This window comes from Electrona antarctica (genome assembly GCF_951216825.1).
Source record: "Electrona antarctica genome assembly, chromosome: 12".
Classification (NCBI taxonomy): domain Eukaryota; kingdom Metazoa; phylum Chordata; class Actinopteri; order Myctophiformes; family Myctophidae; genus Electrona; species Electrona antarctica.
This window is the reverse complement of record NC_136793.1, coordinates 50,769,293-50,783,075: the sequence shown is the minus strand read 5'-3', so window position 1 is coordinate 50,783,075 and position 13,783 is coordinate 50,769,293. Positions and strand designations below refer to the sequence as shown.

Here is a 13,783-nt window from a genome sequence, read left to right as displayed (position 1 = left end):
AGGGGGGGGGGAAGTAAAAGCCACTTTTCCCGCGTGAAAATGTGCGTGCACGCGCATTTTGCGCACAGCCTACTCTACTGAACGTTCAAGCACCTCCTACTGTAAATAAATAATCTTCACGCGGCAGGGGGGCTTAGTTAGTGTCAACACCAGCCAACCTGCACACGCGCACGCACGCACGCACGCACGCACGCACGCACGCACAGCACGCACGCACGCAACCGCACGCACGCACGCACGGCACGCACGCACGCACGCACGCACGCACGCACGCACGCCACGCACGCACACACAGTAAGAGAAGAGAAGTCCCCTCTAACAGAGATGGTTTTTTTGAAACGCCAGTATACTGTACATCAAAAGGTATCTAGTATCATGGGCCAAACTAAACTAAAACTGCATCTAATCCAACAAAAATGGATGGCGCTGGCTGGGTCCTGGAAACATCAGGTTTCAATTTGCGCCATGGATTAAGCCTGGGAGAAAAAAAAAATCCATTAGCGGGGCGTCTCAGTGTGCTCCGGGGCACAGCCCCAAACAAAAAAGGAGTGTTTACATTTGAATGTCTATCGACATCCTTCATAGAAGCCTCAGATTCATTTCAGCCGCGTGGCGTTTGCTGCTGGATATGTACATTGTGCTCAAAGAACCAGGACAAGCTAGAGTGTTTTCTGAAGCAATCTTTAAATGGAGCAGTTCTTCTTGAGGGCTGTCAAGGCCCAGCCGGGCTGCCCGGTGCAGGCAAACACAGACCTCTCTCCATCGACTTGGATTAGTAGCCGAGTCACTCTCTCTCATGCTTCTACAATGGCATTCCTTAGCGCAAGGGGTTCTCAACGGTTTTTGGCCGGGGACCCCCGGAAATGCTTTGGGCAATGTCTCGGGACCCCCGCCCCGCCCCCTCCCGACCCCCAATATAAATTGACTGCTACAATAACCTTAACCCATTTTGGGCGGGAACCCCTTTTGGTGTTTTAAGCATTGTTATAATTTAGCTATTGAAAAATAGCAGATCTACAAGCTCATAGCTACGAGCTTGTAGGTCTGCTATTTTTGAAAAATCGTGAAAATAAAATTAAAAAATAAATTTTGAAAATAATTTGGGGACCCCCTAAAATAATTTGGCGACCCCCCGAGGGGTCGCGGCCCACGGGTTGAGAACCCCTGCCTTAGCGTTTACATTTTGGAATAGTCTCGCGTGGCCATGCAGTCAGACAGTAGTTGCCTCTCGCAATTTTCAAATGCTTCCGTCATACAGTCTGGAGCACGTACGGCAAAATTCATCCTAACTTAAATAGAAATCATCTGAGCATAATATAGCTTGCTGCATGGAAATACAAAAATAAATGTTAAAGATATTTTAACCCATTTAGGCCCGACGTCGAAATAAATAAAAAGTCTTCTGAAAGAATATTACATTCAAAGATTTGTTGCCACATTTTCACGATTTTTCAAAAATAGCAGACCTACAAGCTCGTAGCGCGCCGACTCGGTGGCGCGCTATGAGCTAGTAGATCCTCTAACATTTGTGGAATAGTTGTCTGGCTATACGCAAGACTAGACTTGGGATGGGGGTGTATGTGCTTTCAAACATTCCAATGGGTTGTTCCCAGCCAACTTATATCTTTCTGCAACCCCCCCCCCCCCCCGACAGTAGCCTGGTTAATAAACCAGACCGAATCAGCCGTTGGCAAAAAAAAGTTGCCTCTGGCTTATTAGCCAGGCTACCCCGACAGGTCCCCAACAGTATAGCACAGGTCCCGACCTCTAACCTCCACAGATGGACCACAATGTAAACAAGCTACGGCTTTTTCGTGTACTGTATGTTTTCCAAATTGATGACATCATCCTCATCATCATCATACTATAATCATACTTGCCGTAGCTCCTCACTGCCTGCACCAATCACTCCCACTTTTCACACAGGCATTGACCATAATAATATGGAGGTCTTAACGAAGCCCTTTTTTCAATTTAACAAATTATAGATTAATAATGAATTTATTAGTGCATTAAAAACGCACCCAGGGCGCAGTACCCCCCCACGGCCACAAGGGGGGGGGGGGGGGGCAATATCTCACAACAGGTAAGGGCTAGTTGTTGTAATTTTTAAAACTGCCAATAAAGTATTCTATCTATCTATAATCTGAATGTATTCAATAACAAACTCACCAATATTATACACCTCCACGGACAGCTTGGGTTGTCCGATTTGTCTGTGTAAATTTAAGCCTTCGTTTCACAGAAATCCACCGGTGTCACGTATGCTGTGCAACTTTCTCTAAAATCCATGCAGCTGTGATTCTTCTAAATGTTCCGTTTCTTTTTATTTTGCTGTGCTTGTTTTTACACCTGCACGTGTTGTGAGCAAAGTTGTTTAGGGGCCGGAGCACCCGTTTTAAATCACTCAATGTCCTGCGTAGACCACCCGCTTTGAAACCGCTGCCCGTATGCAGGCAGGACGTCGAGTGATTAAAAACGAGCGCTCTCCAAAACAACTTTACTCGCACACAGGTAATGCATGGTGTAACACTTAAAAAACACAGCAATAAATAAATAATAATATAATAATAAATGTGATAATAAATGTGAAACTATAAGGCTTTACAGAGACAAAGAGAATAGCTAAAACTGTCAGTGGAGCTGCAATTTTGGTGAGTTTATCATCGTTTAATACAATCAGATTGGACTTTTACACACACACACACACACACACACACACACACACACACACACACACACACACACACACACACACACACACACACACACACACACACACACACACACACACACACACACACACACACACACACACACACACACACACACACACACACACGGCAAAGTAGCCCTTCATTTCTTTCTTTGACGAGTACTTTGGTGCACCATGTATGTGTATCGTCGGCATTTCCATTTATGTTCTGTAGTCATTAACCCATTTTGGGCGGGAACCCCTTTTGGTGTTAGCATTATGTTATGCTTTAGCTATTGAAAAATAGCAGATCTACAAGCTCATAGCGCGCCACCGAGTGGCGCGCTACGAGCTTGTAGGTCTGCTATTTTTTGAAAAATCGAAGAACCACTGACATAGAAACATAGAATCTGATCTCAGGTCAAAATGGGTTAACCGTGAATGGTGTTTGTTGTCGTCGTCGTCAACTTGTGTGCAGTTTTGCGGTGCACCGACTCCTTGTAGCTGAAAAGTTATATGTGTTTCACTGTGGCCATTCTGGGCATGCAACGCGTCCTGTTGCACCTCAAACCAGGACAGAATGCACGTTCTCGTTTGAACTATAACGTAAAGACACGGCGAACAGGAGTAAAAACCATATAGACTGTGGCGTAGACCAGGGGTTCTCAACGTTTTTGGCCGGGGACCCCCGGAAATGCTTTGGCAATGTCTCGGGACCCCCGCCCCGCCCCCTCCTGACCCCCAATATAAATTGACTGCTACAATTTAGCTATTGAAAAATAGCAGATCTACAAGCTCATAGCGCGCCACCGAGTGGCGCGCTACGAGCTTGTAGGTCTGCTATTTTTGAAAAATCGTGAAATTAAAAAAAAAAAAATCTTATTTTGTTTTATTTATTTTTTTGAAAATAATTTGGGGACCCCCTAAAATAATTTGGCGACCCCCCGAGGGGTCGCGACCCACGGGTTGAGAACCCCTGGAGTAGACAGAGGGAGATTCAGTCTTACTTGTTGCTCATCTCCTGGTTGTAGTGACACCGCAGGTCCAGTAGTTCTGTCTGTGCAGTGTTCAGAGCTGCATGGAGGAACAGGAGAGGAAGTGACAATGTCAATCTTAGGGAGGGGGCGGGGGCAAGACCTATGTGACTTTAAAGGACAACTTTAGTTTTTTTTCAACCAAGGTTCATGTTTTAGGTTGTTATTAGAGAAAGTATAAGATGAGTGTTAATTGTTTTGAATTTGCTGCTTTCTTTCGTTTTAGGGATTTTAGCTGTTTTTGACAGGGGGCGGGGGCATTCGAGCATGGGGCTAAATATGTATTTCTTTACAACATTTTATAGCGATTTATTTTTTTATTATTTACTATAGTCCTACTAGACCCCAAGAAATGACATCTGGCCACAGAAGATCACAGGATCTACTGAATGTGAAGGTAGCCTACTGGGGGGAAGCCACACTGTGTGTCATAGGCTCAATATGCCAGTTTGACACATTCAGTAGATCCCGTGATCTTTTGTGGCCAAATGTAATTTCTTGGGGTCTATTAGGACTATAGTAAAGAATAAAAAAAGAAATCGCTAACAAATGTTGTAAAGAAATACATATTTAGCCCCATGCTCGAATGCCCTCGCCCCCTCCTGTCAAAAACAGCTAAAATCCCTAAAACGAAAGAAAGCAGCAAATGAAAAAAAAAATACTCACCTTTTACTTTCTCTAATAACAACCTAAAACATGAACCTTGGTTGAAAAAAACTAAAGTTGTCCTTTAAAGGTGTAGTGAAATTTTTTCACACTTTTAGACCATATCCGGGCATACCTAACAATGGATGCCAAAAAAATGGGCAAATTCTCATTTTTGTGTGTTTTTATATCAAGTCCATACAAATATTTTTTGTATTACTTCCTGAAAACGAAAACGTGCTGCGTGATGAAGTGTCGAGGCCCACATCGATAAAAGCCAATAAAAATGAAGCTCACCCGTTTAATTCCCCATATGTGCGCATCTGTGCAGCACAGCTGCTATTGATTACAGAAATCCTCCGTTTTTATTCCCATTCAAGATAACATCCAGACAGTGTATTACTCGGTTTCAACTTAATCATCACGCTAAAATATGTATCTGAAAAGATAATAGGGTAGAAATAAGCCACATAACAGTAAACTGGTACAGCTGGCCGTCTATCTGATTGTAAACAAACACACACCATGCTGCTGCGTATAGCATAGCTACCGTCCCTAGCTACCGTCCCATCGCCTGAAGGGATGCGACGCTCTGATTGGTTCAGAAACTTCATAGCGGTGTTTCAACTTGAAGCCGTCTGAAACTTCAAAATAAAATGTCCACCATTTCCGTTTCACTACGCCTTTAAAGCTACAATGCCATTTTTTGGGGGGGGGGGGGGGTCATCTACGTTTTAGGCAAGTTCCCAAAAGTGTCCAAAAGATTCCGTCTTGGGAAAATGCCGTTGTCTGGAGCATTCTTAAAACTGCCACCTTAATCATAGCTTTCATGTCTTGTGTTTAGAGATCATTTTAATTAAAGCTATAGTGAATTAAGTTTTCCCCCAAGGAAAGGTGTAATTGCAATGATGTCCAAACTACATTAAAGATGGCAGCGCATCTAATGTCCAATCCGGTGTGCCAAATAACTTTACTGACATTCTCAACAAGTAGGGTTTCCTACCTGACACCAGCTAAATGGAAAAGTAGGGACGTTGTATAGAGAGTATGCACATGCATGATTTTCCCATCAGGACACGCTCATCTCAAAACATTGAGCAGCATGGAGTGTTGGACTTTGGAAGCGCTCGTTGGAAATCACTCAACCGTCCTACGTATACCACCTGTTTCTAAATGTCACATAATGTAGGAGGCAGCAAAATGTTGTGTTATTGAAAACAAACACTTCCAAAATCTGACACTTAGAAAATAATCAAATGCAGGGCATTTCTTGACAGAAAGTAGCTCATATCGTTTCTATGGTGGATTTTTATGAAAGAAAAACTTAACATTGTTTAATGCAATCAGACAGGACTTTTCTGTTTGGATGAATGGGCTGTCAAGGCCAGAAAGTAGTTTTTTGCCACTCAGTGTGCGTTCCCGCATAACATCCAGGTACGATGATGTCACGCGCATAATTCTAGCATATACAGAATGGGTCAAATATACAGTTTATTTAAATAAGTTCAACTTCAGCTTAAGATTTAAGATGTTAAAAAAAAAAAAAAAAAAGCTCATACAATACATTTCAGGATTACAACATTTCAAAAGGGTAGAAGCAGACTGACATTGCCGGCTGGGTGTTTAAAAAGTTAATTAAAAAAAGTTAATGCACAGCCTTTGCTTACATGAATGCAGAACCTTGATCCTCTCCTGTGCCTCCGACAGCCTGTCAGCCAGGCGGACATCTGTGTCAGCCTCCTCCCTGCATGGGAGATGATGTTCTGTGTCAGTTCATTCATCTCCACAACCCATTTAGACCTATACCATCGATTCTACAAATGTCTTCTAAATCCTGACAGTTCTGTGAAAAACCCTATGTTTCTATGTCAGTTGTGTGCAAAACGTTTCATGTCAAGAACCCCCAAAAATATATGTAATTGGCCGCCGACCCCCATCTGATAATATGTTGTTCCAGGGACCTCCCCCAGAAGCAAAGATTTGATTTAAAAACATTCACTCTGAAAGAATATATATTCAAAGATGTGTGCCTCATTTTCACGATTTTTCAAAAATAGCAGACCTACAAGCTCGTAGCGCGCCACTCGGTGGTAGATCTGCTATTTTTCAATAGCTAAATTATAACATGTTTAAAACACCAAAAGGGGTTCCTGCCCATAATGGGTTAACTTGGAAGGTAGCATTCCTAGCAAATACAGTAGGACTGATTTACAAGTATGTGACTTTAATGAACTCTTGTGTATTGTATTTAAAAAAAGTCCAATGAAATGAATTAAACCAATGGCAAATGTGAATGAGCAGGTTGATTCATAGAGGCTATAGAGGCGTGAAAACAACCACCTCGTCCGAGCCTGGCAGTGTGCCGCGGGCTCGACTCCCGATCCCGACGGCCTTTACTGCATGTCACTCCCCCATCTCTCTCCCCCATTTCCTGTCAGCCTACTGTCAGTCCCTCTATAAAATATATAAATAAAAATAAAAAGGCGAAAGCCACACAAAAAAAAATGATGCGGATGGAAACAATGGTGTTAGTGGGTAAAGTAGAGCGTGGGTATAGAGCGTCGCAGTCCCGCCCCCTACCATGGACCAGGAAATGAATCCCAATGCATTTTTCCCATAGACATTTCAAAAAGTATTTATTTAAAGATTACGCCGCAGACAAAGCCAACTCGAGTCGTGACAACTCATGACAACACAAACAATAAGAAGAAGAAAAACAACAAAAAAAGTGTTGTAACCTGCCGTTTTTTACTTCTTTCTAATTATTTGTTCGGCCCAAAAAATTGTGTTCGTTGTCATGATTTGTCACGACTCGAGTTAGCTTTGTCCGCGGCGTAAACGTCTTTAAATAAATACTTTCTGAAATGTCTATGAGGAAAATGAACGGAGAATCATTCCCTGGTCCATGGTAGGGGGCGGGACTGCGACGCTCTATAGAGACAGATGAGTAAAGGAGTAGTGGCTGAGATTTCCAACCCATCTGTCGAGTTTGGGAACTGAACTGTGGTACGGTTCTGAGACCCACATCACACTGTTAGAATAATCCTATGCTTGGACAAACATTAATATAAAAATCCTACAGAAAATTCTGTTCTCTACTGAACTGACCTCAACTGTACTGAACTTACACTGAGCTGGGCTGAACTGCACTGTAGAGCTAATCTGAGCCCAGATAAACGCCAACTTAACTCAACTAAAAGACTAACATGCACGTTTGCAAGTTTCACGAGAACAGACCGCCTGGCATGCATGCTGCTAAAGCCAAGCGGTATACCCCGTCCTGTACCCTGTGGGTTAAAAAGTGAGTCCATGACCATGAGCATGTGACTTGTGACGAGTTTGGAGTGAGACTGCATGGGTTGCTTGTTGCGAACGCAGTGAGCACTATATAGAAGATGGCCTAAACTGTCTGTCTGTGTCTGTCTGTGTGTGTGTGTGTGTGTGTGTCACGCTGTAACACCACCGGCCCGCCACCAGAGGGCGCAGCTGTATCACACACACACACAAAAAACTTAACTTAAAAAAAATCTTAAAAAAAACCTTAAAAAAGTATACGTAATTTATTCTAATTGTTGTTATTGCAATTTACGAGCTGCGTTCGCTTCCCGCGTTCGCGCGTCTTACTTGTCTTATCAGCCAAGTTCAAAAAGGGAGACATTGTTCTTCTCATACCCATCCGAGTGGTCCTGGTGGTTCTGCCCGGGGGAACCCGGAGCCATCGGGGCCGATGTGCTGTTGGGTGTCATTAGGCTGGCTGGAAGCTTGGACACCTGCTGGGCCTCTTGTTGTGACACTTCTGCCGATGTCGTCCCTGATGACGACGCCGCAGCTCCCTGCTCTGAGGACTCTGTGTGAACCAAACCAAGAGTCACGCTCCGCTCAGCCAAACTGGGGGAATTCATACTTCATCTCACTGCTTTTTTCAGAAAATGTAGCAAGAAAAAAATGGCATTTTGAACTGAAGTCGAAAAAAAGGCATCTAAATCCTAACATTTTTCTGAAAAAACATGTTTCTATGTCAGTGGTGCTCAACCTTTTTCATGTCAAGGACCCCCAGAATTATCTCTATTGGGCCACGGACCCCCCTCTCAAAATATGTAGTTCCAGGGACCCCCCTGAAGCCAATATTTTAGTTAAAAATGTTCTCTCTGAAATATATATTCAAAGATTTGCGCCACATTTTCACGACTTTTCAAAAATAGCAGACCTGATCTGCTATTTTTCAATAGCTAAAGAACCCAAAATGGGTTAAAAGGAGCACTCATGCTCTGCACAACGCACAACACACACACACACACACACACACACACACACACACACACACACACACACACACACACACACACACACACACACACACACACACACACACACACACACACACACACACACACACACACACACACACAGGGAGCGAGTGATGGAGGCGTTGTCGCCTGGATCAACGACAGGTCTGCCCATGAGTGGCGCGGGACGCGTAGTGTAAAAAACCCAAAAAGAAGCTCACCACAATCCAGGTCTATAGTCGCCCGCGGGCGTATGTGCACGAAACGAGCAATTTGACGGGAGCGCGCTACATAAGCAGACGTAGCCAGGAGGACCTTATGGAAATGGAGCCCGTTGTCTGCCTATCAGGTTGCATCATCTCATGTCTGAGTGGGTTATTTCATTGTTCTCTGCAACATGCAGAGACATGGCCTGTATTTCCAAGGTTAACCTTCAAAAGGTGTTGTGCGTGTGTGTTTTTTAAGCGTTTTACAGTTGGAGGCCATCGATATTGTCCTTTTCTTTTTGCTGAGGTTTGCGTGATCTGCGCAAAAGGACAGTTAACCCATTTTGGGCGGGAACCCCTTTTGGTGTTTTAAACATTATGTTATAATTTAGCTATTGAAAAATAGCAGATCTACAAGCTCATAGCGCGCCACCGAGTGGCGCGCTACGAGCTTTGTAGGTCTGCTATTTTTGAAAAATCGTGAAAATATTTATTTCAGAAAACTGGAGGATTTAGAGGGATTTTTTTAAATGTTGAGGTCAGGCCTAAATGGGTCAAATGATAAGGGACAATATCAGTGGCACCCAACTGTACATCGGTAGCATAATCGGAATCGTCTGGATCGGCCATTAAAATGCAATATCGGTATCAAAATAATACAGATTTTTTAAATCATCAATGAGTTCAATATAAATCAAAAGTGTCTAGTACCTCTAGTCTAGAACAAAAGCCAAATCAAATATGATGTAAAATCTTAAGTAAAAATAAACTTAAAATTTTTCTACGTTTAATTTGTATACTCGTCTCATTCAGTAGTGAAAACAGACACTTGGGAAAGACTATAGGCTATGTATTGATTGACAGGCTTTGGGCCAAGCCCCTATACAGCCTAGGATTGTTTCCATTGTGGTCCGCTGTAAAATATCGGTATCCGCAGATCCTGTAAATAATCGGAGATCGGATATCGGTCATAATTTCATAATCGTGCACCCGTAGTTTTAAGGCGATGAGAGCCGGCAGGTGCAGGACATCATGAATCTGAAACTGTAATTTCAAAAAACTATTCACTCAATCTAATTAATCAATACATTATTTGTGCTATGATTCCCTGCTTTCACATGACATGGAAAAAAACTAAAATTAAGAAATCCACAATGACAGTCCTTCCAATAAAAGTAGTCACTGATGCTCGTTGATGCTCCTCAATTCATCATGGAAGCAGTGTTGAATTGGTCGACTAAAACTAAGTCGAAAAATGTTCGTCGACTACCTTTTTTCACTGACGAAAACTAAATGGAAACTAAATGAAAACTAAGCTATGATGACTAAAACTAAATACATTGACAATTTTGTCAACAAATAAAAACTAGACTAAAATGTTGGACAAGAGATCCAGTATAAGTCATTTTACACTTGGTTGCATGCTGAAAACAGCCGATCTACAAGCTCACAACGCATTGCAGCGCGACACGTTGTGCGCTTGTAGATCGGCTATTTTCAGCAAGTGTAAAATCAGCCATTAGTACGCCATCAAGGCCTGCCAAAATACATTTTAGTCGACTAAATCAACTGTAGATTGACTAGATTCAGTCGACTAAAATCTTGTGATATTTAGTCGACTAAAAAGAGACTACTACAAATAAACACTAAAACATTTCAGGCGACTAAAATGTGACTAAAATTAAATTAAAACTATTCAAGAGACTATGACTAAAACTTGCAAGGAAGAATGTTGTTTCTGCACGGTCAAACAGGTCTACGTCAACATTTTAATGACATTTTTGTTTTTTGGTATTCAGACAGCCAGCCATGGGTAAAACACTGTGTCTCTGTGACACATCTAGGGGCCGCAATCTGCATTCAAAGATTTTCCTAGAAGCTTTGTCATTGGTTGCCAGTCATTTCTACCGGGTTTTTTTCGACCAATGACAAAGCTACTATAGGAACATCTTTGAATGCAGATTGTGGCCCCTAGATGTGTCACAGAGACAACCTTTTTTGGGGAGCATTTTACTAATTGCTGGCTGTCTGAAAAAAAAGGTAATTACATTTTTGACATAAGCAGCTATCAAAGTAGTGAAAAGGCTGTAGCGCGTTGTGTAGAGTGTACATATAAGATTAATAGCTCGGGCGGGCAGTCCGGCCCCCGGTTCCTTGGGTTTCTCTGACATTGTGGCCCCCTGAACAATTCAGTTGAATAGCCCTGGCATACAGGGAGTCACTTAATCTGTGCTTCAAAAAAAGAAAAGAAATGTCCATTAGGCTGTCAGTGGTGTGTGTGTGTGTGTGTGTGTGTGTGTGTGTGTGGTTGTGTGATCTGACCTGTCTTTTCAAGGCACTCCAGGTGTTTCCTCCAGAAGCCAGTGATTTCTCTCACCAGGGCCTCACTGTCAGGGGCCGAACTCTGCATCTGCTCAAGTCTCTCTTCCAGGGTGTGTGTGGCCTCCAACACAGGAGCTGGGTCTGTGAACACGCACACACGCACACACACACACACACACACACACACACACACGCACACACAAAGAGGAATAAATGATCGTGTGAGTAGAGAGCACATTGCACAAACTTTACACATTATACAAACCCCTTTAAATGAACGAAGAAGATATAAAGGTGTGTACGATTTGTACAGCGTGTTTCTCAAGAAAAGGAAAACTTATACTCCGTATTGGCGTGCGTGCGTGCGTGCGTGGCGTGCATGCGTGCGTGTACATGCATGTGTGTGTGTGCGTGCTTGCTAAGTAAAGAGCACATTACAGGGCTTTTCAGTGTGCCAGTATCAACAGTAGTAGAGACTATTCCACTGAGACTTGGGTTCCAAAGAGTGACTCTTCCACTGCCTCTCCCCTGCCGACCGACTCGGCTTGCCTTTGAAAGTCTCACATGGCTGGACCTAATGACACGCGGGGTGCAGTTCCGTCGCTTCAAATGTACCCAGATCAAATCTAATGAGTCCTCTTGCAACGCTGATAAATGACGCGCGCGGAAACACAAAGAGACTGCCACGGAAATATGACAGGGACTTAAGTCCCGAGTATACACCTAGGTAAATCCAACAAAGTACGGGAAAAGTCAGCTCCTGAAAAGGGAAGGAGAGAGTGAGAGAGAGAGCGAGAGAGAGAGAGAGAGAGAAGCGGGATTCTTTAGCACAACAGAGGAGCTGTTTTGCAATGCATGCGCGGCAGCACCGGGCCCATGGGGCCAACTAGGAGGCTGTTTCTCAGCTAACAAGTCTCCTCTGTATCATTTGATCATTTAAATTATTATGCCAGGAATTCTCGGGAGGGCGGCTCGGCACTCCACATCACAGGGCTGTTTTTAATCTTTTCCCTTTTCCTCCTACACCCCCCCCCCCCCCCCCCCCCCCGCCACCCCCCACCCCCCCTCCCGAAAAGTTCAACAGCTCAGAGAGAGAGAGAGAGAGAGAGAGAACTGCTCCTGTTGTGTACCTGCCTGTGCCGAACACCAAAGGAGGCGACTTCTAGTGCCAAAGCACAGAGAGGGAGGCTCAGGGGAGCCGTTTGACAAGGAGGAGGAGGGGGGAAGCCACCGTGCGCACACACACACACACACACACACACACACACACACGCACACACACACAGCAGCCCTTCAAAACTCTTAAAGACGGGGGGGGGGGGGGGATCGCTGCTTTTGCTGCACAAACTTTACTCCCATGCACAGCTTTCATCCGCTCATCTTAAGACTTCTTCTATGCAGAAACCGATCAGATTCCGTCGCGAGTGTGTGTGGGGGCACCGAGTGACTGAAGTGACTTTTCACAGAGAAGTTGAAACCCACGGACGACTGTGAACTTTGCCAGACTCCGGCGACGCCGAGAGAATACCACATCTCATCCAGAAGGGCAACGGAAACACACACATATCCACAAGGCACATAGAAATATAGAAATAAACACACGGACGAACACAACTTGTACAATATTGCAATTTGTTGAAACACTCGCCATTGCGTTGCCGTGCCTTGCCGTATCTGCATTTTCATCAGAAAAAAGGGGGAGGAAAAAAACTTTTGGGGCCATAACTGATTGAACTATTTTTTCCCAGGACCGCGTTTACAGTCAAACGCAGTCTGCGTTCATTGTTACAGCAGCTCTGGAGATGTTGCATCAGTCACAAGGGACGTCACCATTAAGAGCACAGCTCGTCTAAGACAAACAGGATGACTTAAAGCACTGCTATTTCATCGACCCACTGTCACAGAAATCACTTTATCAGCCTCTTTCCCATATATCCTTTCAACTTTTAATGATCAAAGGACAGAGATTATAGTAAGGGATCTCTCACACATGGACAAGCCGGGATTATCAATCAGCGACAAGGGAGCGAAGAAAAGTCAAATTTAAAGTGAAAGGATATAAGTTAAGTCTGTATACAAAATTAACCCCGTCAAAGAGGAGCAGCGGGGTTACTCCCCGATGGCTTGGGATCTACAATTGAGGTTGAGTCAAGAAAGAGTGCTGATATGGAGGGATATATTCAGCAGCAGCTTCTAGCAGCTTCTAGCAGCAGCTTCTAGCTTCTAGCTGCTGCTGATTGGCCAGGCCGTTTTGTGGCCGGGCATCAAGTCTGCCTGAGAGTTCCCAGATGGGAGCAGGAGGGGGGAACCCAGTGTACTCTCTGCTGCCCCATCTGGCGGAGTCAGGTTAGGGATATATAGGCATGGCTGGCAACTTATCTTTGAGTAACACCAACTCAAACGGCAAAATTCAACTAACCTAAAATGGGTACCTGCGTCTAGATACTTCCTTAATGTTAACGAAGTCCACACCCACAACACCAGAGGGAGTGCAACGGACCATGTACAACCCAGATTCGGCACAAACAAGGGACCAAAATGTGGAACGCCCTACCAACAGTCATTAAGACATGCGAATCCCTTGACTCCTTCAAA

At 44.0% G+C, this 13,783-nt stretch overlaps 1 protein-coding gene across 1 annotated transcript in view; it reads right to left on the bottom strand.

Moving 5' to 3' along the window:
- cux2b (cut-like homeobox 2b) overlaps positions 1-13,783 on the bottom strand; it is a gene marked incomplete at its 5' end in the record, with an annotated part of 94,825 nt that overhangs the window by 32,533 nt on the left and 48,509 nt on the right. The window contains 4 exons of the mRNA XM_079517019.1: positions 3,703-3,769; positions 6,042-6,118; positions 8,047-8,221; positions 11,189-11,329. Of these exons, the coding sequence (XP_079373145.1) occupies positions 3,703-3,769; positions 6,042-6,118; positions 8,047-8,221; positions 11,189-11,329 (460 nt within the window). The remainder of the gene's footprint in view (positions 1-3,702; positions 3,770-6,041; positions 6,119-8,046; positions 8,222-11,188; positions 11,330-13,783) is intronic.